At 42.3% G+C, this 27,044-nt stretch overlaps 2 protein-coding genes across 2 annotated transcripts in view; both read right to left on the bottom strand.

Annotated features, from left to right (window-relative positions):
- LOC124132657 (transient receptor potential-gamma protein-like) overlaps nt 1-27,044 on the bottom strand; it is a 383,698-nt gene that overhangs the window by 344,167 nt on the left and 12,487 nt on the right. The gene's annotated exons all lie outside the window — the stretch shown is intronic.
- Nucleotides 14,127-15,695, bottom strand: LOC125376215 (salivary glue protein Sgs-3-like; the record flags this gene model as incomplete). Its single annotated transcript, XM_048388169.1, has 2 exons — nt 14,127-14,723; nt 15,426-15,695. Coding segments are annotated over 2 exons (762 nt in total), but the record flags the coding sequence as incomplete, so codon positions are not given.

Here is a 27,044-nt window from a genome sequence, read left to right as displayed (position 1 = left end):
ACATATTTTTGAAAAGCGCTTGGCACAGGGAAGTAACTCTAAATTACTATAATATTTAACTTATGACATAACGACAAGAAAATATCCACTCTATCAGAAATAATTTCAAGCTGTAGGATTGCTTTGTTTTAAAGTCACATTGTAACAAAACTGTTTAATATTTTGACAGTTATTTAGTGTCATGATCCTTGATCATGGGTTTGAATCCCAAATTCATCCAGATTATGATCCTTGGTTTATCAGCACCATACTGTGATTGTGGGTTTAACAAAAGTGGTTAATGTCTAAGACTTGGATCACTTCAGGCTTTCCGACATCACGTTTCTGTTCATATTATTCATGTACTGTTCAAAGCTGTTTAACCCAACTCGTTCACTTTCCGAATGGAAGTACCAAATTTATTGTTTGCAACATTGTCCATGCAGCTATTGGAGTGTGATACTCAAATGACCATTTCAAAATATCTCTCGCAATTAAAATAAAAGTACTTCCTTTCACAATTAAAACTCAATCAATTATACATTCAGTGAGTACATCTATAAATCTACAATGTGCTCTCTTCATATAACATGTAGCAAAACTAATCGCTATTAATTCTCTTCAGAATTTTAATCAATGTTGGCCCATGAAATGGAGTCAACATGGCTACAAGTTCATATTTAGCATCGTTCTGTGCTAACATTGTTGCAACACGATGTGTTTATTACCCTGAGTGAGTATGGTGTCTTGTGACAGGGAGGAGACAACTGGCATTCCCGCTATATCAAATCTAATTTCACAACAGCAATCTATCTTCAGCAAAGTGTTAAAAATAAAAGGAAAGTGTCAAGTATTGGCTGAAATAAAAAGTTCATGCCAAAATTTGAAACATATTTGAAACTAAAAGAAAATACCATTTTACTGGACTGGCACATAATGTAGCGCCCAATGAAGAATAACAGTTTTAAGTTATGGTAAACATGGTTTGAAGTGAGTGAGTGAGTGAGCGAGCGGGTGGGCGGGCGGGCGGGCGGGCGGGTGGGTGGGTGGGTGAGTGAGTGAGTGAGTGAGTGAGTGAGTGAGTATTGTTCAACGCTGCATCAGCAGAAATACTGCAGCAGGCTGAATACTCAAGCCTGGCAACACAGTTGTTTATAACATGAGCAACAATCAATGCTGCAGGGGCATCATGACACAACCCATGCTGCAGGGGCGTCATGACACAATCCATGCTGCAGGGTCATCAGACACAATCCATGCTACAGGGGCATCATGACACCAATCCACAATTAACAGGTCCCTGGACACAATCCATGCTACAGGGGCATCATGACACCAATCCACAATTAACAGGCACCCGGACAATTAACCCGCATCATGACACAATCCATGCTGCAGGGGCATCATGACACAACCCATGCTGCAGGGGCATCATGACACAACCCATGCTGCAGGGGCATCATGACACAACCCATGCTGCAGTGGCATCATGACACAATCCATGCTGCAGGGGCATCATGACACAATCCACAGTTAACGGGCATGACACAATCCACAGTTAATGGGCATGACACAATCCATGCTGCAGGGGCATCATGACACAATCCACAGTTAACGGGCATGACACAATCCACGCTGCAAGGGCATCATGACACAATCCAAACTGCAAGGGCATCATGACATAATCCACGCTGCAGGGGCATCATGACACAATCCACAATTAATGGGCATCATGACACAATCCACAATTAACAGGCATGACACACACAATCCATGCTGCAGGGGCATCATGACATAATGACTTGCCCAAGGAGACAGACACCACATGTGTTACAAGTGAAGGACCGATGTCCTAGAAACTCTTGGGAGCCAAGCTGCCAAAACGCGGTTACCCATCCAAGGACTCTTCGTGAACGACCCTGCTTAACTTCACCTGATTTGAGACCTGTGCACAGGTGAGTGAGTGAGTGAGTTGGGTTTATCGCCGCTTTAACAGAATTCCAGTTATATCACTGCGTGTCAGCTTAATGTGGGAGGAAAGCCCGAAGTGATGCAGGTCTAAGACGTTTACCACTTCGGTGAAACCCACGAGCACGAGTATGGTGCTGTCAAACCTAGAAACATAATCGGGGCGAACCGAGATTCGAACCCACAATCATAGGTTTCTGGCGTGCCCAAGGGAAGCAACTCTGCACAGCGAATCGCGGCACTATTGACGACTGGGCCACCCGTGCCCCCCATGTGCACAGGACCACATGAGGATTGGTTTGTCAGGCTCTCGGACTGGGCTGATTGTGTGTCACAGTACCCAATCACATGGAACACTGCTCATGTTTTCACTCACTGGTCTGCCCGGTCAGGTCAGATATGGCTCGAATACTGGAGACAGTGGCATAAAACAACATTCACTCATGCCCTATTCTGCGCAGGATTCCCATGGAGGCTCTCAGATATGAAGACACAACTATATGAAGAGTTATAATCTATTCATGCATGCAGACATGACACATGATCAAGTGAGTCAGAAATACTTGACAGTTTGGAGCCATACCCTGATGCATTGGGAGACATTAAGATCTCTTTTCATGAAACCCATCTTGACCTATGGTAATTAGGATAATCTAAATATTGAATTCCCGTTACTGGAACCACACGCACAGAGAACCGATCTGTCAAACTGATCCTCAAGCCAATACTTCAATGACAGGTGAGTATATATATCTACATCCTGAATTCAAACAAGTTCAAAAGTTTGTGTGATGTGAAGACATGCTTTACAATTTTCCTGCATGTCAAAGACTAATTTCCTGCAAATATTTGACATGAGGAACAAAATTGGCAGATCTCTGGAACTTAATTACCAGTTGTATACATGGCTGTTGTATTTCATGAGAGAGTGAGTGAGTAGGGTTTAACACCACTTTTAACAGTATTACAGCTTAATGTGGGAGGAAAGCCCAAAGTGATGCAGGTCTAAGACTTCAGTGAAACCCACAGGCACAAGTATGGTGCTGACAAACCTAGAAACATAATCGGGCGAACCGGGACTTAAACCACAATCATAGATTTCTCATAGGCGAATCGTGGCGCCTTAGACGACTGGGCCACCGATGACTGGGAAGTATGATTGGATCATTTGCCTGTCTCCTACCCGCTTTTCAAACTTCAAAGAAACATATTTAAAAAACACAACATGGTTTCTCTAAGTCAGTGGTTTATTTAGTAAACGAACTAAAATTAAGCATTATACATTGAGTATACAAAGTGCTCAAATTTCCATTCTGTCTTTTACTACCTTTTACTACAAATTTCATCTTCTATTTTTTTACACTATCAATTTATTTTTTTCAGAATGCGGTAATGACCTTTTTATTTTAAATTTTGATACTTTGCCTAAAGTGTTTTCCCCAAAGGCTAAGTATTTATATTCTGGGTGGTGCATGCTTCAAGACAATCTCTGAAATTAACCAAATAAATGCCTATAAAACACAGACATTCCTTTTAGAACATCCAGCGTGTGGAAGAATTGGGTTTTTCAAAACCTGAGGCAAATATTTTGCCATTCTGCATATTACATACTTCATATATGCAATAATGGCTGCGTAGTGGACAAAAATGACATTTTCAATATGGCTGCCATGGTGTCAATGCTTTTAAATCGGATTGGAACTCTGTGAGCACATTTTAGAGACACTACAATTGGGATCATTCATGCAAAGTTTCAGCTTCATAGCTCTTGTACTTTCGGAGGAATTGTCGAAAATGCAGTAACACAAAGGTCAGCATGTTTTACAGTCACCATCAGTTTCAGAGCACGTTGAAATTGCAAAAGTTGATGATGGACAGACAATGGACAACATACCATCAGCATACTTCACTATGCTGTCACATTAAAAATGAGTGAGAGTGTTGATCTTAAGGCTGCTTTGAACAGTATTCCAGTTGCATAAAAGCTGGTGAGCTTATGTGGAAGGTAAGCTCAAAAGGATGAAGGTGTTAGACGTTTACCACTTTGGTGAAACCCACGAGCACGGGTATGGTGCTGACAAACCAAGAAACCCGGGATTTGAACCCATCATCATAGGTTTCTGACATGCCCAAGGGATGCAACTCTGCACAGCAAATTGCAGCACCTAAGACAACTGTACCCCTATCAGGCACAAAAAAAAATTGTCAAAAAAGTTTTTTATACACAGTGAAAACTTCTGGGATTCCACACCATTAACAATATTTAGTTGTTTATAAGATCGCAGCACACAAATCCATTCAATTTACACATAGTTGCCCATACAGAGGCTGCACCGATCTCCCAGATGATGTGAAACTAAATATATCCTATCCACACCATTTTCCTTAATTGGTTTTTCAAACAACACTGTATTTTAGACAGATATCGCTTAATCTGTCACTTTTTGGATCACATATTCATAAACCTACCAGAGAGTGTTAATATATACACCAGACTCGCCAAGATATGTTTATCTAATTCCCAGTGTTGAAAAATATTCACAGCCTGAAAATATCCTTACTCTTGGGAGTGACAGAAATTAAGCGACCTGTAAAACCTTGATAAAAGTCCACCACACAAGAGACCAGAATACCTGATTGAGATGACTTCGGGGCTAGATGTCCCGACAACTTAGAAGTTAATTATGTAGCCCCCAAAATGCATGCATTCCTGTTCATAATGATGAATAGCTTCAAAGCTCTATGGAGGTTAAAACATTGGGTTCAGTTGGATGGAAGTGTAATGTTTATTTGAGGTACTGCCTGCCTGAGTAAGTGAGTGAGTGAATGTTGTTTTATGCCACAAAAGCTGCATCCAAGTTTCTTGAAAATAATTAATCTGGAACATGCAAACCGATGTTTTATACCATGCACAGCAATCCATGTTGTTTAGATACTATGACAAACCGCGGTCTTTGGCGTAACGAGCCGACGCTTAAACCACTAGGCTACCCGACCGCCCCTGTTAAAGATAGATATGAAGTGACCAAACTGAAACAATTTTACACGTACCAGACCGAGATGACTGAAGCATTCAGCTGTGTATTGTATTTTTAAAATGATTACACACACATATTAATAATAATTGGTACCAAATTATGAAATTGCAGCATTCATACCTAAACATTCAATCAACTATTCTTTTTCAGTCTGTTTAAGTTTTGATGCATATGGGATAAATCTCTGACCTCAAAAGGATATAACTGAAAAAAATAGGATCAGTGATCCACCAAACAAAAGATTTGTCTGGCATTTCAAATTAAACCTTAAAACTTTAAACTAAAACTTACATTCAACTCTTACAAAACTTGTGATATTTTATAACCATGTTCACCTTAAAATTTTCTTGAAGAGGCAGATATTCTTGCAGACCCTTCAACTCTCCATGTTGTGTATTGAACAGTTATCAATGCTCACCTCATCTTTGTTCATTCATAAAGTTATTATCTATTTTTCCATATAACGACATAGCTACAAAACATTTTTATGGGAAAAAACTTGCCTGAGAACGGACACTGACATTTGATCGTAAATAGGATCTCTCCAGAGTGTCGTGTGATGTTATATATTCAAGTGTCTATGAAAGTGATCAATATCGGCATGGATAGATAAGAAACTATACATTTTTTTACCATAATGTGGACATATTTATTATCAAAAGACACTCAGGGGAGTTCCTTCTGGGTATACTTCTGAATCAATACATATCTCCATAAACCAGACAATGAATATATTGAGTGAGTGAGTGAGTGAGTTGGGTTTAATGCCACTTTATCAGTATTCCAATTATAACTGGGATTTGAACCCACAATCATAGGATTCTGGCATGCCCAGGGGACGCAACTCTGCACAGTGAATGGGGGCACCTCTGACAACTGCGGGGTGGGGGGGGGGGTGGGGGTGTGTGTGCAGTGTGCAGTGTGTTGGGGTGTGTGCAGTGTGTTGGGGTGTGTGCAGTGTGTTGGGTGTGTGCAGTGTGCAGTGTTGGGGTGTGTGCAGTGTGCAGGGGTGTGTGCAGGGGTGTGTGCAGGGGTGTGTGCAGTGTGTTGGGGTGTGTGCAGTGTGTTGGGGTGTGTGCAGTGTGCAGTGTGTAGGGGTGTGTTCAGTGTGTAGGAGTGTGTGCATGGGTGTGTGTGCAGTGTGCAGTGTGCAGGGGGGTGTGCAGGGGTGTGTGCAGTGTGAAGGGGTGTGTGCAGTGTGTAGGGTGTGTGCAGTGTGTAGGGGTGTGTGCAGTGTGCAGTGTGCAGGGGTGTGTGCAGTGTGAAGGGGTGTGTGCAATGTGTAGGGTGTGTGCAGTGTGTAGGGGTGTGTGCAGTGTGCAGTATGCAGGGGTGCGTGCAGTGTGCAGGGGTGTGTGCAGTGTGTTGGGGTGTATACAGTGTGCAGGGGGGGGTGCAGTGTGCAGGGGTGTGTGCAGTGTGCAGGGGGGTGTGCAGTGTGCAGGGGGGTGTGCAGTGTGTTGGGGTGTGTACAGTGTGCAGGGGTGTGTGCAGTGTGCAGGGGTGTGTGCAGTGTGTAGGGGTGTGTGCAGTGTGCAGGGGTGTGTGCAGTGTGTAGGATGTGTGCAGTGTGTAGGGGTGTGTGCAGTGTGTAGGGGTGTGTGCAGTGTGCAGGGGTGTGTGCAGTGTGTAGGGTCGTGTGAAGTGTGTTGGTGTGTGTGTGTGTGCGTGTGTGTGTGTGCGTGGGGGAAAGGGGGGGGGGGGGTGTTTGCAGTGTGCAGGGGTGTGTGCAGTGTGCAGGGGTGCGTGCAGGGGTGTGTGCAGTGTGAAGGGGGGTTGCAGTGTGCAGGGGTGTGTGCAGTGTGCAGGGGTGTGTGCAGTGTGCAGGGGTGTGTGCAGTGTGCAAGGTGTGTGCAGTGTGCAGGGGTGCGTGCAGTGTGCAGGGGTGCGTGCAGTGTGCAGGGGTGTGTGCAGTGTGCAGGGGTGTGTGCAGTGTGTAGGGGTGTGTGCAGTGTGTTAGGTCGTGTGCAGTGTGTTGGGGTGTATATAGTGTGCAGGGACGTGTGCAGTGTGCAGGGGTGTGTGCAGTGTGCAGGGGGATGTGCAATGTGCAGGGGTGTGTGCAATGTGCAGTGTGCAGGGGTGTGTGTGCAGTGTGCAGTGTGCAGGGGTGTGTGCAGGGGTGTGTGCAGTGTGAAGGGGTTTGTGCAGTGTGCAGGGGTGTGTGCAGTGTGTAGGATGTGTGCAGTGTGTAGGGGTGTGTGCAGTGTGTAGGGGTGTGTGCAGTGTGAAGGAGTGTGTGCAGTGTGTAGGGTGTGTGCAGTGTGTAGGGGTGTGTGCAGTGTGCAGTTTGCAGGGGTGTGTGCAGTGTGCAGGGGTGTGTGCAGTGTGTTGGGGTGTATACAGTGTGCAGGGGGGGGGGGGGGGGGGGGTGCAGTGTGCAGGGGTGTGTGCAGTGTGCAGGGGTGTGTGCAGTGTGCAGGGGTGTGTGCAGTGTGTTGGGGTGTGTACAGTGTGTTGGGGTGTGTGCAGTGTGCAGTGTGTAGGGGTGTATGCAGTGTGCAGGGGTGTGTGCAGTGTGTAGGATGTGTGCAGTAGTGTGTAGGGGTGTGTGCAGTGTGCAGGGGTGTGTGCAGTGTGTAGGGTCGTGTGAAGTGTGTTGGTGTGTGTGTGTGTGTGTGTGTGTGCGTGTGTGTGCGTGTGTGTGTGTGTGTGTGTGTGTGGGGGGGGGGGGGTTTGCAGTGTGCAGGGGTGTGTGCAGTGTGCAGGGGGGTTGCAGTGTGCAGGGGTGTGTGCAGTGTGCAGGGGTGTGTGCAGTGTGCAGGGGTGTGTGCAGTGTGCAAGGTGTGTGCAGTGTGCAGGGGTGCGTGCAGTGTGCAGGGGGGTGTGCAGTGTGCAGGGGTGTGTGCAGTGTGTTGGGGTGTGTGCAGTGTGTTGGGGTGTGTGCAGTGTGCAAGGTGTGTGCAGTGTGCAAGGTGTGTGCAGTGTGCAGGGGTGTGTGCAGTGTGCAGGGGTGTGTGCAGTGTGAAGGGGTTTGTGCAGTGTGTAGGGGTGTGTGCAGTGTGTAGGGTGTGTGCAGTGTGTATAGGGGTGTGTGCAGTGTGCAGGGGTGTGTGAAGTGTGCAGGGGGTATGCAGTGTGTGTGTGTGTGGGGGGGGGGGGGGGGGGGGTATGCAGGGGTGTGTGCAGTGTGCATGCAGTGTGTGCAGTGTGTTGGGGTTCGTGCAGTGTGCAGGGGGGTGTGCATTGTTTTGGGGGGTGTGCAGTGTGTTGGGGGGTGTGCAGTGTGTTGGGGTGTGTGCAGTTATGTTGGGGTGTGTGCAGTGTGTATAGGGATGTGGGCAGTGTGCAGGGGTGTGTGCAGTGTGCAGGGGTGTGTGCAGTGTGTAGGGTCGTATGAAGTGTGTTGGGGTGTGTGCAGTGTGTATAGGGATGTGGGCAGTGTGTAGGGGTGTGTGCAGTGTGTATAGGGATGTGGGCAGTGTGTAGGGGTGTGTGCAGTGTGTATAGGGATGTGGGCAGTGTGTAGGGGTGTGTGCAGTGTGTAGGGGTGTGTGCAGTGTATAGGGATGTGTGCAGTGTGTAGGGGTGTGTGCAGTGTGTTGGGGTGTGTGCAGTGTGTATAGGGATGTGGGCAGTGTGTAGGGGTGTGTGCAGTGTGTAGGGGTGTGTGCAGTGTGTAGGGGTGTGTGCAGTGTGTATAGGGATGTGTGCAGTGTGTTGGGGTGTGTGCAGTGTGTATAGGGATGTGTGCAGTGTGTAGGGGTGTGTGCAGTGTGTTGGGGTGTGTGCAGTGTGTATAGGGATGTGTGCAGTGTGTAGGGGTGTGTGCAGTGTGTATAGGGATGTGTGCAGTGTGTTGGGGTGTGTGCAGTGTGTATAGGGATGTGGGCAGTGTGCAGGGGTGTGTGTTGTGAGGTGGTGGGGGTTGGGGTTGAGATGGGTTGTGGGGTGCCTTTTGAAGCAAATTAAACAATTATTCATTCAGACATTTAACTAAAGTCAAAGTACAACATAAGTTGTAGCAGGATCAATGTGGGTACATGTACCCAGAGTGATCCTGCTACAATGAATTCATCTTACCGACATGTTTTAATATAACATTGTAAAAGAATTCAAACAAATTCAAAATTAATAGATAACAGTTGTTCGATTAAGCTTAGGTCAACATGTTCTATGCCACGTGACTTTCATTGACTCACTGACTGCAGCTTTTTGCTTTGAAGCAGGGTATAAGCAGACCTGTCAACCCTCCCGCATTTTAATGAAATCTCCCAGTCTCCCGCATGATGGACTGTTTCTTCCGCAAAACAGAATTCTTCATTATTTGAAAAATTCGCCTCCATTGTCCTGTGAGTAAAAACAATGGACGGGAAGTTTGCGTCCCGATCTGTCTGGTAGGCTCCCGGATTATCGAAACTTATCACAGCCACCCCCAGGGGGACCCAGATGGGCCTTTGCCCAGAAATCAACTGGTAATTAAATTCATATGGTGAACGATTGAACAATGTAAACTGTTAAGAAAACTTGGATAGACCTAACAGGGTTGAACTTGAAATGAACAATCAGCCAAGTATTCATCCCTTTCTGAAATGAACTGTTGTCTTCATGTTCTTAGTGTGTTTATTCTTCCATAATTTAAGAACGTAGATACATATGGCCGGTCCAGTTATACGTGACTTTATTGGTTATCAGATTTGTCAGAAACTTTGTTAAAACATCAACATACCTCAAAGTTACGTCATTGAACTCATGGAAATGAAAACAAAATATGTCCTGCAAGCGCCGTCTTCAGAAACAACACTATGCGTGATTGGTTGATTCGGTAGTCGAAATAACAATGTGTTACACAATCAGGCTTCCTCACAGCTAGGGTTTCAAAGTCAAAGTTTGTGTGCACAGCAAATATCAAAATAGAACTTTATCAAATTGCGCGAAAATGTATCATGTGATTATTTTACACGATTTGATTGGCTAATAGTTTGCAATCTAATTTGCATACAACAGTACTTGTCAACCAATGAGATTAATAGACGTCAAGGGCAAAAAAGACAACAACGACGAGACTCATTTCATTCATAAATTGTAGTAAAACGTAATAGTAGAAATTTAGGAAGCGAAGTAATGGGACTGTCAACAGACTAACGCAGACAGAAAAAAAACAGTATATCTTATTGAAATTAGGGACGATGATGTTGCGTCAGGGTAAATGCATTTGATATTTCTTTGGCGGATTTTGTAACCAGCATCGAGCCAAATACTCAGAAAACCTGCATCGTAACGAAGCCTGACAACTGGTCGGATTGAACACGTCGTCAACTGGTCAAGCTACCGATTGTGAAATTTCAATATCTGTTTGCGTTTATCTGAGATGATCTTTGAACGAAAGTTATATGGGTAGATTGTGCTAGGTTTACTTTTGGAGGAGGAAAATGCAAACGGAAATTAAGCAAGTTGTACGTATAAGAAACTTATTGATTATTTATTGTTTTTGGTTTTCATAGAAACATTATTAAAAATGAAAATTGGAAATCATCTTATCTTCACTATTTTAAAAATCTCCCCCTTTGGAGGCAAATCTCCCCCATTTTGAAGTCAAATCTCCCACATTGTCATGATGAAGGGTTGACAGGTCTGTATAAGGGATTTATTCTGCCTCTCAGAAATCCATGTGTAGCCTGCATTGCTCGTGGCGGGGTATAAGAGATTTATTCCCCTGCTGAGAAATTTATTTCCCTCGAAGGCTTTATCGAGATCACGTGGACCAATCAGATCTCCTTATTCTGACATGGAGGTATGATAACAACACGTCTCACTCTTTTCATGATATAATTTCAACAAAACTATATGATTACTGCATGTTTCTAATATCACAAAATGCAAACCTTCTTTTCCAAAATCTTAAACCAACTCCATGCTTGCAAATTTTAGCATCACACAAGCACTAAGAATTTTGTCTTGAGGCACAGCATGTTGATGTGAAAGAAGACTGAAGGTCATAACTAATTTGATGAAACTACCAAACATAAGACTGCCATAATCTAAAATAAATTCATGTCTGTCAACTTCTTAAATTGATGCATTTCTGCTGAGCTTTACTGTTTGTATACTATTTTTTGTGGTTCCGACTCTGATTATTCAGTTCAACTATTCCCTGTTCAGGCTGACTAAAAACGTTCTCCATTGTACAGATGACTTCAGAGCACACCAGTAGTCTTATTTTGATTCAGATCAATTTGGTGACTTTTTCTTACAATTATTCTGTGTGTACATCTTCACATTGAAAACTTGAGTAAGAATTTCAAACTTTTGAAATCTGAACTTCAAAAGTACATTTCAACATTTGTTGGAGTTGTAATGTTCCAAACAGGGAGGTCAGGAGACTTTATTCTATAACTCTTCACAATTTCTTCAACAAGTTTTATAAAATAACAAAACTTGAAAGGATATGGTATAGTTGTGCTATTCGTTTCATTATTACTGCAGTAATTTCAGTTCAAAGAAGGTTTTATTGAAAAAGGTTTTCTGAAAAGTATTGAAAGAGTTGAAATGAAACTAGCCATAAATTTCATTTGGATAACTTCAAATTTTGGACATGAAGCCAGCTTATAATTATAACTGACAATAATAAAATAAAAATTACATGTTTTTGAAACAGTAATTGTTTAAGGAAATGATATGGCAACAACTGTTGACAGCCATCTTTTTTGCTCATATCATTTTCACCAATATGTGAAAAACAAGAGCTGTTAACCAAGTTTGAGCTATGCCCCTGGACAAAACTTTTTCAAAATTCCAAGCTTACTAAAAATATTAATTGCTTGTGTCAGACTTTGAAACTTTAAAATATCCAACTTCACAGTTTTTCTCTCATTCAGCAGACTCATACTTTCAACGAAGTGTGTTTAGATAATAAACAACATTCATTGATGTTGCTGTTGGCGGTGGTGGTTTTGGTGGTGGTGGTGGTGGTGATGGTGAAGGTGATGGAGGGGATGGGTGCCATTGCCGACACCATTCATTAAGATCTATTTCAGATTCGGACAATAAATACGCAAGTTTTGACATTTCTCTTCTCTAAGTGCCAAGATTGGGTTGAGCTCCAGGACCAGTCAGTCCTTGTTAAAGAGACAGTTATGGCACTTTCCAAAAATACAACCCACTCTGTCAGCTCTGATTAATCTTCATCTATGTTATACGCTAATCATATGTTAGTCTATCCACCGTTTGGAGGGAACATTCATTTTCATTATCACTCACATTGGATGACTATTTCTCCATCTCCTATCTACAATGTCAGTCATTAATTATCCATAAGTCGGTCAGAGGCATTAAAACAAATATCACACTTTGGTAATCTTAGAGTTTAGTAGTGTGAAGAGTGGCAAAATATATGCCACTTCGCAAATCCATATTCCATAAAAATTTATTTTGAAAATGCGCCTCAATTTAGCATATGAAATAACATATATATTTTTGTGATAATGATGCTAATGATTGGGTTTGGTTTTCAGGATGATTGGTTTGAGTGAGTGAGTGATCCAACACTTTAACCACTAGACTAACTGAGGGGGATTTGCCTGAGGAGAATTGGTTGAAGGAGGGCTTGTTGGAGGAGAATTGACTAGAAGAGGATTGTTTGGTGGAGATGTGGTTTGAGGACAATTGGTTTAAGGGGTTTGAGGAGGGCTTGTTGGAGGAGGATTTGGTTGAATGGAACTGGTTGGAAGAGGATTTGGTGAACGAAAATTGGTTTCAAGGAGGGCAGGTTGGAGAAGGATTGGTTTGTGGAGGATTGGTTGGACGAGGGCTGGACGAGGGCTGGAGGATTGGCTTGAAAAGGATTGGTATGTGGAAGATGGAAGATGTTGGATGGAAATTGGTTGGAAAAGGATTGGTTAAAGTAGGATTGTCATGAGAAGGATTGGTTCGAAAAGAATTAATTTGTGGAGGATTGGTTTGAGGTGGAGTGATTGGTGGAGGATAAGCTTGAGGATGATAAGTTTGAAGATGATTTGGTAGAGGAGAATTGATTTGTGGTGGAGTGGTTGGAGGGGGAATGGAATGGGGGAATCGTAGACTGAAGTCCCCGAGTTTCATCATTAGCACAGTAGCATTTATCAATTATGCTGAGTCAACTACAAAAGTAACGTTTGGGTCGAGACGTTAAAACTGCCCCCAGTTGTGTTGCAAAACTAACATATTTCTTTAACGCTGTTGCTTTTACTCACAAGCAGCAGAATCTCTGCATTTGTGCACAGCAGACGTAATTCAAAATTAACACATTGTTTTTAGTCTTCAACAATATCAGTAAGTGTACTTTTGTGTGACTGGATTTCTGGCCTTTTCCTGGTTGTTCACATGTCACCGTTGCATGGCTGTGCCAAGTCAGGCAACAAGCAAGGCAACAAGCACATACATTTCATAGCAAATTGTGTGAGTCACGGGTGCTATCAGTAGGGCTTGCATCCTCTTTTCGCAAATACCTGGTGTCATCACTGATTTTCAATGATCTATTATTTTGCCTTTTACACTCAATTGAAGAGGATAATCAAGACTGGTTATTCTCTGGTGTTAATGTTTTCTATATTTGAGGGGGAAGAATGGTTGCATGAACAATGGTTGGAGAAGGCCAGGTAGAGGATGATTGGTTATGAATATGAGATTCCTTATGATCATGGAAAAGGTATTCAATGTTTAGTTCAATGAGAAGGATTGGTTCAAAAATGGTTACTTTGAGAATGATAGGTTTGAGAATGATAGGTTTGAGGAGGATTTTCTTGAGGAGGGCTGGTTTGAAAAGAATTGGTTGGAATAGCATTCGTTGGATGCATATTTTTCAGAGAACTGGATTGAGTTGGATTGGTTTTGATAAGGATTTGTTTGAAAACGATTTGAATGAGGATGTGTTGGAGGGAGGTTGGTTGGAGTGTAATTGGATTGAAAAGAATTGAGTTGCAGGGCAACTGCTTGGAGATTAGTTGGTTAAAGTAAGATTGGTTTGAAGAGGATTTGTTTGAAGCTGATGGTTTCAAAGGAATTGTGTTGGAGGACAATTTGTTAAAGGAAGATTTGCTTGGAGAGGATTTATTGGAGAATATGAGGAGAATTTGTTGCAGGAGGATTTGTTGCAGCAGGATTGGTTGCAGTAGGAAGAGTTTAAGGAGGATTTGTTGCAGCAGGATTGGTTTGAGGATTTGTTGCAGTAGGACTGGTTTTCGAGGGCTTTGATGCAGGAGGATTGGTTTAAGGAGGGGTGGTTACAGGAGGATTGGTTTGAGGACGATTTCTTGCAGTAGGGCTCATTTAAGGAGGATTTGTTGCAGTTGGGTTGGTTTGAGGAGGATTTATTGCAGTAGGATTAGTTTGAGGAGTATTTGTTGCATTAGGGTTGGTTTGAGGAGCATTTGTTGCAGTAGGATTAGTTTGAGGAGTATTTGTTGCATTAGGGTTGGTTTGAGGAGGATGTGTTGCAGTAGGATTAGTTTGATGAGGATATGTTGCAGTAGGATTGGTTTGAGGAGGATATGTTGCAGTAAGATTGGTTTCAGGCGGATTTGTTGCAGACAGTGGTTTGAGGAGGATTGGTTGTAGCAGGACTCGTTCAAGGAGGCTTTGTTGCAGTGGGATTGGTTTCAGGAGGATTTGTTGCAGTAGGGTTGGTTTGAGGAGGATTTGTTGCAAGAGAATTGGTTTGAGGAGGATTTGTTGCAGTAGGACTAGTTTAAGGAAGATTTGTTGCAGTAGGACTAGTTTAAGGAGGATTTGCTGCAGTAGGACTGGCATGAGGAGGATTTGCTGCAGTAGGGTTTGTTTGAGGTGGATGTGTTACATTAGGGTTTGTTTGAGGAGGATTTGTTGCAGTAGGACTGGCTTGAGGAGGATTTGTTGCAGTAGGACTGGTTTTAGGGGGATTTGTTGCAGTAGGATTGGTTTGAGGATATTTGTTGTATTAGGGTTTGTTTGAGGAGTATTGGTTGCAGTAGTACTGGCGTGAGGAGGATTTGTTGCAGTAGGGCTCGTTTGAGGAGGATTTGTTGCAGGAGAATTGGTTTGAGGAGGATTGTTGCAGTAGGAGTAGTTTAAGGAGGTGAGGTGAGGTGAAATTGGGTTTAACGTCGCGTCCAAGATTATTGCACTTATATAGCGACGTGCATGCACGTGTATGTGTGTGTGTGGCTGCTTGTACTAGTCCGGACTGATGCCGATTTATAGTGCTAGCTCACTGAGATACCATGCCGCAGTTTAACATGAATACCCCACTCAGACACAGTATACTGACTCCGAGCCGACCAGTCCTTGTTTTAGCCCCTTAATGCCGAGCGCCAGACAGGGTAACAACAAGTACAATCTTTTAACGTCTTTTTGTATGACGCGGCCCGGGATCGAACCCCGGACCTTCCGCTCTCCGGGCGGACGCTCTACCACAAGACCACGGAGGCGGTCAGTAGTTTAAGGAGGATTTGTTGCAGTAGGGTGGGTTTGAGGAGCATTTGTTGCAGTAGGACTGGTTTGAGGAGGATTTGTTGCAGTAGGTTTGGTTTGAGGAGGATTTGTTGCAGTAGGGTTGGTTTGAGGTGGATGTGTTGCATTAGGGTTTGTTTGAGGATTTGTTGCAGTAGGTTTGGTTTGAGGAGGATTTGTTGCAGTAGGATTAGTTTGAGGAGTATATGTTGCAGGAGGATTGGTTTGAGGAGGATATGTTTCAGGTTTGGTTTGAGGAGGATTTGTTCCATTAGGGTTGGTTTGAGAAGGATGTGTTGCAGGAGAATTGGTTTAAGGAGGATTTGTTGGAGAAGGTTTGGTTTTAGGGGAATTTGTTGCAGTAGGATTGGTTTGAGGAGTATTTGTTGCATTAGGGTTGGTTTGAGGAGGCTGTGTTGCAGTAGGCTTAGTTTGAGGAGAATTTGTTGTAGTAGGATTGGTTTGAGTAGGATTGGTTGCAGTAGGTTTGGTTTGAGGATTTGATGTAGTAGGACTGGTTTTAGGGGGATTGGTTGCAGTAGGGTTGGTTTCAGGATATTTGTTGCAGTAGGATTAGTTTGAGGAGTATTTGTTGCAGGATGATTAGTTTGAGGAGTATATGTTGCAGGAGGATTGGTTTGAGGAGGATATGTTTCAGGTTTGGTTTGAGGAGGATTTGTTGCATTAGGGTTGGTTTGAGAAGGATGTGTTGCAGGAGAATTGGTTTGAGGAGGATTTGTTGGAGAAGGTTTGGTTTTAGGGGAATTTGTTGCAGTAGGATTGGTTTGAGGAGTATATGTTGCATTAGGGTTGGTTTGAGGAGGCTGTGTTGCAGTAGGCTTAGTTTGAGGAGGATTTGTTGCATTAGGGTTGGTTTGAGGATTGGTTTGAGGAGTATTTGTTGCAGGAGGATTGGTTTCAGGAGGATTTGTTGCAGTGGGATTGGTTTGAGGATATTTGTTGCATGAGGGTTTGTTTGAGGAGGATTTGTTGCATTAGGGTTGGTTAGAGGAGGATTTGTTGCAGTAGGGTTGGTTTGAGGAGGACGTGTTGTATTAGGGTTTGTTTGAGGAGTATTGGTTGCAGTAGGACTGGCGTGAGGAGGATTTGTTGCAGTAGGGCTCATTTGAGGAGGATTTGTTGCAGGAGAATTGGTTTGAGGAGGATTGTTGCAGTAGGGTTGGTTTAAGGAGGATTTGTTGCAGACAGACTGGTTTGAGGAGGATTGGTTGCAGTAGGATTGGTTTGAGGAGGATTTGTTGCAGTAGGACTGGCATGAGGAGGATTTATTGCAGTAGGACTGGTTTTAGGGGGATTTGTTGCAGTAGAATCTGTTTGAGGATATTTGTTGCAGTAGGGTTTGTTTGAGGAGGATTTGTTGCATTAGGATTGGTTAGAGGAGGATTTGTTGCAGTATGGTTGGTTTGAGGAGGATGTGTTGCATTAGGCTTTATTTGAGGTGGATGTGTTGCATTAGGGTTTGTTTGAGGAGGATTTGTTGCAGTAGGACTGGTTTTAGGGGGATTTGTTGCAGCAGGAATGGTTTGAGGAGGATTTGTTGCAGGAGGATTGGTTTAAGTAGGATTTGTTGCAGTAGGGCTCGTTTAAGGTGGATTTGTTTCAGTAGGTTTGGTTTGAGGAGGATCTGTTGCAGTAGGTCTGGCTTGCGGAGGATTGGTTGCAGTAGGGTTGGTTTGAGGATACTTGTTGCAGTAGGGTTGGTTTAAGAAGGTTATGTTGCAGTAGGACTAGTTTGATGACGATTTGTTGCATTAGGGTTGGTTTGAGGAGGATTTGTTGCATTAGGGTTTGTTTGAGGAGGATTTGTTGCAGGAGAATTGGTTTGAGGAGGATTGTTGCAGTAGGAGTAGTTTAAGTACGATTTGTTGCAGTAGGACTAGTTTGAGGAGGATTTGTTGCATTAGGGTTGGTTTGAGGAGGATTTGTTGCAGTAGGATTGGTTTGAGGATACTTGTTGCAGTAGGGTTGGTTTAAGGAGGATATGTTGCAGTAGGACTAGTTTGAGGAGGATTTGTTGCATAAGGGTTGGTTTGAGGAGGATTTGTTGCAGTAGGGTTTGTTTGAGGAGGATTTGTTGCATTAGGGTTGGTTTGAGGAGGATTTGTTGCAGTAGGCCTGGCTTGAGGAGGATTTGTTACAGTAGGACTGGTTTTAGGGGGATTTGTTGCAGTAGGATTGGTTTCATGAGGATTTGTTGCAGGAGGTTTGGTTTAAGGAGGATTTGTTGCAGTAGGATTGGTTTGAGTAGGATTGGTTGCAGTAGGATTGGTTTGAGGATTTGATGTAGTAGGACTGGTTTTAGGGGGATTGGTTGCAGTAGGGTTGGTTTCAGGATATTTGTTGCAGTAGGATTAGTTTGAGGAGTATTTGTTGCAGGATGATTAGTTTGAGGAGGATGTGTTGCAGTATGATTGGTTTGAGGAGGATTTGTTGCAGGAGGATTGGTTTGAGGAGGATTTGTTGCAGTAGGTTTGGCTTGAGGAGGATTTGTTGCAGTAGGACTGGCTTGAGGAGGATTGGTTGTAGTAGGGCTCCTTTAAGGAGGATTGGTTGCAGTAGGTTTGGTTTGAGGAGGATTTGTTGCATTAGGGTTGGTTTGAGGAGGATGTGTTGCAGAAGGTTTGATTTGAGAAAGATTTGTTGCATAAGGATTTGTTTGAGGAGGATTTGTTGCATTAGGGTTGGTTTGAGGAGGATTTGTTGCATAAGGGTTTGTTTGAGGAGGATTTGTTGCAGTAGGACTGGTTTTAGGGGGATTTGTTGCAGTAGGTTTGGTTTGAGAAGGATTTGTTGCAGTAGGGTTTGTTTGAGAAGTATTGGTTGCAGTAGGACTGGCTTGAGGAGGATTTGTTGCAGTAGGACTGGTTTTAGGGGGATTGGTTGCAGTAGGGTTGGTTTGAGGAGGATTTGTTGCAGGAGGATTGGTTTGATGAGGATTTGTTGCATTAGGGTTGGTTGATGAGGATTTGTTGCAGGAGGATTGGTGTGAGGAGGATTTGTTGCAGTAGGGCTCGTTTAAGGAGGATTTGTTGCAGTAGTATTGGTGTGAGGAGGATTTGTTGCAGTAGGGTTGGTTTGAAGAGGATTTGTTGCAGGAGAATTGGTTTGAGGAGGATTTGTTGCAGTAGGACTAGTTTAAGGAGGATTTGTTGCAGTAAGTTTGGTTTGAGCGGGATGTGTTGCATAAGGGTTTGTTTGAGGAGGATTTGTTGCATTAGGGTTGGTTTGAGGAGGATTTGTTGCTGTAGGGTTGGTTTGAGGAGGATTTGTTTCAGTAGGACTGGTTTAAGGGGGATTTGTTGCAGTAGAATCGGTTTGAGGATATTTGTTGCAGTAGGTTTGGTTTGAGGAGGATTTGTTGCATTAGTGTTGGTTTGAGTAGGATTGGTTGCAGTAGGTTTGGTTTGAGGATTTGATGTAGTAGGACTAGTTTTAGGGGGATTGGTTGCAGTAGGGTTGGTTTCAGGATATTTGTTGCAGTAGGATTAGTTTGAGGAGTATTTGTGGCAGGATGATTAGTTTGAGGAGGATGTGTTGCAGTATGATTGGTTTGAGGAGGATTGGTTGCAGTAGGATTGGTTTGAGGAGGATTTGTTGCAGTAGGTTTGGTTTGAGGAGGATTTGTTGCATTAGGGTTGGTTTGAGGTGGATTTGTTGTATTAGGGTTTGTTTGAGGAGGATTTGTTGCAGTAGGACTTGCTTGAGGAGGATTTGTTGCAGTAGGTTTGGCTTGAGGGGGATTTGTTGCAGTAGGACTGGCTTGAGGAGGATTGGTTGTAGTAGGGCTCCTTTAAGGAGGATTTGTTGCAGTAGGTTTGGTTTGAGGAGGATTTGTTGCATGAGGGTTGGTTTGAGGAGGATTTGTTGCATGAGGGTTGGTTTGAGGAGGATGTGTTGCAGAAGGTTTGATTTGAGAAAGATTTGTTGCATAAGGATTTGTTTGAGGAGGATTTGTTGCATTAGGGTTGGTTTGAGGAGGATTTGTTGCAGTAGGGTTGGTTTGAGGAGGATTTGTTGCAGTAGGACTGGTTTTAGGGGGATTTGTTGCAGTAGGTTTGGTTTGAGAAGGATTTGTTGCAGTAGGGTTGGTTTGAGGAGAATTTGTTGCAGTAGGACTGGTTTTAGGGGGATTTGTTGCAGTAGGTTTGGTTTGAGAAGGATCTGTTGCAGTAGGGTTGGTTTGAGGAAGGTGTTGGATTAGGGTTTCTATGAGGAGGATTTGTTGCAGGAGAACTGGCTTGAGGAGGATTTGTTGCAGGAGAACTGGCTTGAGGAGGATTTGTTGCAGTAGGACTGGTTTTAGGGGGATTGGTTGCAGTAGGGTTGGTTTGAGGAGGATTTGTTGCAGGAGGATTGGTTTGATGAGTATTTGTTGCATTAGGGTTGGTTTGAGAAGGATTTGTTGCAGTAGGGTTAGTTTGATGAGGATTTGTTGCAGGAGGATTGGTGTGAGGAGGATTTGTTGCAGTAGGGCTCGTTTAAGGAGGATTTGTTGCAGTAGGATTGGTGTGAGGAGGATTTGTTGCAGTAGGGCTCGTTTAAGGAGGATTTGTTGCAGTAGGATTGGTGTGAGGAGGATTTGTTGCAGTAGGGTTGGTTTGAAGAGGATTTGTTGCAGGAGAATTGGTTTGAGGAGGATTTGTTGCAGTAGGACTAGTTTAAGGAGGATTTGTTGCAGTAAGTTTGGTTTGAGCGGGATGTGTTGCATAAGGGTTTGTTTGAGGAGGATTTGTTGCAGTAGGGTTGGTTTGAGGAGGATTTGTTGCAGTAGGGTTGGTTTGAGGAGGATGTGTTGCATTAGGGTTGGTTTGAGGAGGATTTGTTGCAGTAGGACTGGCTTGAGGATTTGTTGCAGTAGGGCTTGTTTAAGAGGATTTGTTGCAGTAGGATTGGTTTCAGGAGGATTTGTTGCAGTAGGGTTGGCTTGAGGAGGATTTGTTGCAGTAGGGCTCGTTTAAGAGGATTTGTTGCAGTAGGATTGGTTTGAGGAGCATTTGTTGCAGTAGGGTTGGTTTGAAGATTTGTTGCAGTAGGGTTGGTTTGAAGATTTGTTGCAGTAGGGTTGGCTTGAGGATATTTGTTGCAGTAGGTTGGTTTGAGATGGATTTGTTGCAGTAGGATTGGTTTTGAGGAGGATTTGTTTCAGGAGGATTTGTTGCAGTAGGACTAGTTTGAGGAGGATTTGTTGCAGTAGGACTAGTTTGAGGAGGATTTGTTGCAGTAGGACTAGTTGCAGGGGGATTTGTTGAAGGAGGATTGGATGAATATGGCTGGTTTGAAGATGATTTGTTGGGGGAAGATTGTTTGGATGGAGATGGAATGTCTGGAAGAGGATTGGTTGAATGACAATTATTGAAGGGGGATTGGCTTGAACATTGGACTGGATGGGAGACAATCTGGCCTAAATTTACACAAACACCAAGGTCAATCATGAACATCAAGGTCAATAATGACAAACATCATGGTCAGTTGTGTCAAGTTGCCATCAAAGTTAATGGTCAACAAATGAGGTAAGCATGCAGAACACATATTAATTACATAATGAATTGAAACATGATACACTAGCTCAGACGGAGACATATGATAGGAATATATACATTTCTCACCACGAATAGCTGTAAGATTGATGATGTGGCATTAACCAGTTATCACTGAGTCACTCAGAAGGTAATTGTGAGCAAACCAGTAAACACTTAGCGTGACAATGTTTCACCTAAATAGCTATGAATGGTAATTAAGAAGTATTGTGCTTGTTTTTATTATTTAATGACTTGTGCAGATATGTGACGAGGGAGATTCCCTGTAGGGCTCTTGTGCTGAGGAAACCAGGCCTCGCGCCAAGCATCAAAACAAGCAGGGAGTCACGCCAAAGTAAGTAGACCATCGTGAATAGTAAAAGACCTACAACCTCATTAACCTCAATACGGGAGTTAGTTACTGACAACATCCACTTACAGTGGACAGATCCTAAAACACATAAAATTGAACAATAACGTGTTTGGCATGGTGACAATATATTTAAAAAATAAAATAAAAAATAAATAAAAATCAGTGACCAACCAATTTTATTACTGCAAATTTCATTTCTGCTTGCTAAATTTGGAGGGAAGGGGATTCCATCCTATCAGGTGAATATTTTTTGTTCACATTAAATATTTCTTGTTCTTTATTGTATTTCTGTTTGACTTGAACAAACTGAATATAATTCCCATTTTGTGTATTAGTGTGCAGTCAAAAACTACATCACTGGAGATGATTTCCCATTGTGTTTCTTCTTATGCTAGACATTGTCATATGCAAAGATTAAAACTACCAGTTAAAACATACCCAATTTAACATAGCTACAAGAATTTTGATCCAATGATGTAAAGAAATAGTCTCTGAAATTATTATTTCACAGTGAAAATGTAATTAAAACAAATAAAATAGATTACAAACAGATATAGTCCAGATATACAATGAACATGATTTTATAACCAGATAGTGTTACAACAAGATTAACTTGAATATTTCAGTACAGACTTGTTGATACACTATTGCCAATGACATGTCGATGTATGTCTGTGAGGAAAATCATGTAGTTGTTGTTGTTGGGTTGTTGTTTAATGCCACACTCAGCAATATTCCAGCAAAAGGACGGCAGTCTGTAAATAATCGAGTCTGGACCAGACAATACAGTGATTAATATCATCAGCATCGATCCATACAATTGGGATCGATGACATGCATCAACCAAGTCAGCGAGCCTGACCACTTGATCCCGTTAGTCACCTCTTACGACAAGTATAGTCACCTTTCACGGGAAGCCTGGGTTGCTAGCAAGAAGACCTAGGAAAATAATGAAATTTATGGTTGTCATTGATTTACCTGCGGTTTAAGCAAATCTGAGTTGTAGTGAAAAGCATTATGGAGAGAGATGATTGTATACCTGGTGGCACATGTACATGAGAGAGTCCTTTCAGCTCTTCATGGTAAAACTACGTTTGTGCAGACGGCCATCTCCCCAAGGCAAGGGAGTTAACCGATTTGAAAAGTCTGGTTTCCACCCTTGCCAAATTAGGCTGCAATTATGGAGTTATATATTAGCTGGACTAACCAGTCTATGCATAGTCCAATAAAAATCTTGTAACGAAATGGACGTTTGTTTTGTAAACAACATAGATTTCAACGTTTCGGCTGACAGCAGGATTTGCATAAGATGTGTACCATCAACAGCAGGGCATCATCAAATATTTTCCAAATCTTTTCATGTATTTAATCAAGGTGCTCACATGATTTGATGTACTTTGCGAGGCAAGACACATTTTATTTACAATTTATATCATGATCATCGATCAGATCGTCTTGACTGGGCACCGCAATTTGGTTTGAAGCAAATGCAAGTGTTATGAGATGTGGAATCTGATTGGTCAATAGGAGGGGTATAAAAGGGACATAACTTTTAATAGTCACTGGTGGCCACGATTGAGCACAGAAATTCCAGCCTAGTTCCGCAAGGGTGGAAACTGGACTTTTACAGTCAGTCAGGACAACTAACACAGTCCTGACATGCTGCACAGCATGATGACCTGGATGTCAGATATAGTGAATCCTTCTTATCCCTAACACTGATGCAAATCCAGGACAAGTCCACCCCAAATACAGATGATGGAGTTACACATGTATAAACCTTTGCTTATGCCTAAAACACTTCTACTGAACACCTGTAGCAGCCGTACCTGAATACAGTACAACCCCCCTAGCCAGGAAATCCCACTTTCAGGACATCAATTAATATATGAGTGAGTGAGTGAGTTTGGTTTTACGCCGCTTTTAGCAATATTGCAGCAATATCACGGCGGGGGACACCAGAAATGGGCTTCACACATTGTACCCATGTCGGGATTCGAACCTTGGTCTTCGGCATGACTAGCGAACGCTTTAACCACTAGGCTACCCGACCGCCCCCAATTAATATATGAAGACAGGGCTGACATGGATTTCAACTTCTCGATCCTTTCAATGTTTCGGTACAGGTGCTAGTCCCTTTATCAAGTGAGTGATCAACAACTGGGTCGGACAAGATTACAGACACAGATGAACCACAAATCATACAGGGAAACACCTGATGACAAGGGATGAAGCCTGAAAAAGAGGTGTGATGTATTGTTACCATGGTTACAGTGTGTGACAATAGTGATACTATGCGATTTACTACGACTTCTGCAACAACTTCTACCTGCACAATTCTGCTGTCGTATCAATGGAGGCATGACCGACTTAAGGACTTCAGCCTCTTTGTTGTTGTTGCAAGGTTTAGGTACAGATGCTTTGGGATTTATCAAGGATTCTAAACTGAGTGCCCTTGGCAGGCAAACTGGGAAAACCTTTTATTTGTTTAAAATTGGAAATTCTTTCAAAGTTCTTTGTTTCCTAAATCCAGGGGTATTTTAACATTGCATGTTAACACTGCATTCAATGCAATCATATTGAACTTAGCATCAAAGCCTCTTACTCATGATTTGTTTTGCTATCAGTGAAATGCAAGTCTCTCCTTCATAACCATAACAATAGTTATGACTATAATAGCATGAAAGGGGGAAATTAAATTCCAATTTGAGAATTTTTATTGAAATTTGCTGCAGAAATGGGGCTGAATATTGGCCTCTGAGTGAGTGAGTTTGGTTTTACGCCGCTTTTAGCAATATTCAAGCAATATCACGGCGGGGGACACCAGAAATGGGCTTCACACATTGTACCCATGTCAGGAATCGAACCCGAGTTTTCGGCATGACGAGCGAACACTTTAACCACTAGGCTACCCGACCACCCCTATTGGCCTCTGAGAAGGCCTACATAACCCCATGGAGGCTAGTCCCTTTATCAAGCTGGTAATCAACGACTGGGTAGGACATGGTTATATTTAGATTACATACACATTTACAAAAGATTTACAAAAACAAACAGGGTTACAAGTGACAATAGTTGAAACCTTGGGTTTGGTTTGGTTTGTTGTTTAATGTCGCACTTAGCAATATTACAGCTATGTGACGGTGGTCTGTAAATAATCAAGTCTGGACCAGACAATCCAGTGATTGATATAATGAGCATCAATCTACGCAATTGGGATATGATGACATGCATCAGCCAAGTCAGCAAGCCTGACCACCACAATCCCATTAGTCGCCTCTTACGAGAAGCATAGTCACCTATTACGACAAGCATGGGTTGCTGAAGACCTGTTCTGTGCCCAGATCTTCATGTGTCAGCATTCATGATTTACAATAATCATGATTCAGAATTGAATACCCAATTCTAACCCAAATCCTCACTGGTACATGTGCAATACCAACTTACAACACGACTGGATAATTTTAGGGTTTGTTCATCTATGTGTTTGCCCTGATAATGGTACCATCGACACTAATGGGGCTTCCTAGTATTCATTTATATTTTATACTCTTTTTGTAATGGTAGTTTTAACATAACTGAGGAGTTTATGTTTAAATGTAATTTTAAATTTACATTTTTCATGTCCAAAATAATTATAACAGGTGGGGTCATGTTGAACTTCACTTACAATCTTTTAGTTTTGATTTTTGTAACACACCAAAGAAACACCTTTCTAGAAAATGAAACCCAAAGATATACCCCCAAAAATCCTGAAAAAGCTCAACGTAACTTTAAAATCAGTCAGCAGTCATGTTTTTGTACTTGGTGTCTGTAAGTTAATCCAATAACCTTGCCAGATTCTACAACCGACTGGCATGAAGCCCACACTATCTCATAACTCACAAAAGGTAGTACCGCCAAATCGGCATGTTTGGCGCCAAACTGCCAACTGCACACACCTCCAAGTACTACCACAGTTTTTTATGGCTTAGCTGGATATAAAAATCTATTCAAACACTATGATCTGGACATAAAATCAAATTTAATGGCATATCGAGGCCAGAACTGGATGGAAGGACTGAAACCTTACCGATTTCCTATACTTTTATACATTTTCTTAAACCATCTCTGGTATTGATCTTGATGCAGTTTTTGACGCTGTCACTTCCATTTGATGAATGGTGATGCAACATTATATGACTGAAAAGTTGTTAAGAGGTCTACTGCATAGTGTCATTCATATAATAATCATCTTCATAATCAGAAGACACTTCATCACTGTCATACACAACATCAATGTCAGCACCATCACCATCAGACTCGATCATGTTACTTCGCCTATAATCATTAATCCCCATGTTTATTTTCAGAGTGAGTGAGTGAGTGAGTTTGGTTTTACGCCGCTTTTAGCAATATTCCAGCAATATCACGGCGGGGGACACCAGAAATGGGCTTTATTTTCAGAATAAATAAAATTGATTGACTTCGTACAGGTCCAAGGATATTGCTGACAGTCCATTCTGAGTATGTTCCTCATGTTTGATACATCTTGCATACATATACATGAGATCAAATATCTGTTTATTCTTCATTTGCACTTATATAGTGACGTGCATGCATATGTGTGTGTATGTGTGTGTGTAGCTTTTTGTACAAGTCTAGACTAATGCCAGTTTTTTAGTGCTAGCCCACAGTTATACCATGTTGCAGTTTATCATGGATACCACTCAGGTACAACACACTGGCTCCAAGCCAACCAGTCCTTGTTGAACCCCCTTAATGCCTAGAGCCAAGTGCCAGGCAGGGTAACAACAAGTACTCTCTTTTCACATCTTCCGGTCTTGTGTTTGAGCAACATATCAACTAGGCCCAACTAGGCTGGTATTATGGAATTACATTGTTGCTTGACTAACGAGTCCAATCAAAATCGCATACCATAATCGAAATCGGGTTAGTAAACTGTCGTGTAAATTTCGGTCGATTGCAGGATTTGCAAAGCATCTGCACCATCAACTCGTTGTCAACAGATATTTTTCAAATCTTTTCATGTTTCTAATCAAGGTGCGCATGTGATTTGATGCACTTCGCGATGTAAGACCCGTTTTATCACAATAAAGATCTCGATTATCGATCAGATCATCTTGACTGGGCGCTGCCGTTTTGTTTGAAACAAACGCAAAAGATACGAGCGGTGGAATCTGATTGGTCCATAGGAGAGGCTTAGAATGGACATAACTCGTAATAACCACCGATTTTATGTTCATTTAAGCAAGTGTTAAGTTCCAAGATTATTTTTGAAAACATTTCTGGAGAAAGTAGTCAATATAATTAACAATTTATCCAAAAGAAATATCATAATTATCTGCTTTCTTTAACTACTATATTCAAGTTTGCAGTAATGAAATTAGTGAAAACGCTTCTTTGTCATTCTTTTTTCCTTTTTAGAAACTCAGCCATTTTCTTTAGCAACTAAAATGGATAAGAAAGCCAGGGCCTAGATTTTCGAAACGATCGTAGCCCTAAAATTATCGTAAATTTATCGTAAGGAAATCGTAGGCCATCGTAGCATATTTTCGGAACTATCATAGCTCTAAGATATCTTAAGATTGTCGTAAATCTAAGATAGCCCCATACCTGTCGTAAGTTTATTTTATCTTCATCCAAGATGGCGGCATTCTTTTCCATAGATATTTTGCCAAACAATAAGTCTGCTTTATGTTTAAACATTGACATTTCATTTTGTAAAACTGAGTGATTCAAATT

The sequence above is a fragment of the Haliotis rufescens genome, unplaced genomic scaffold, assembly GCF_023055435.1.
Source record: "Haliotis rufescens isolate VD_foot unplaced genomic scaffold, xgHalRufe1.0.p SCAF_7, whole genome shotgun sequence".
Taxonomy (NCBI): Eukaryota; Metazoa; Mollusca; class Gastropoda; order Lepetellida; family Haliotidae; genus Haliotis; species Haliotis rufescens.
The sequence above is the reverse complement of the archived record's forward strand: the minus strand, read 5'-3'. Positions and strand labels throughout refer to the sequence as shown.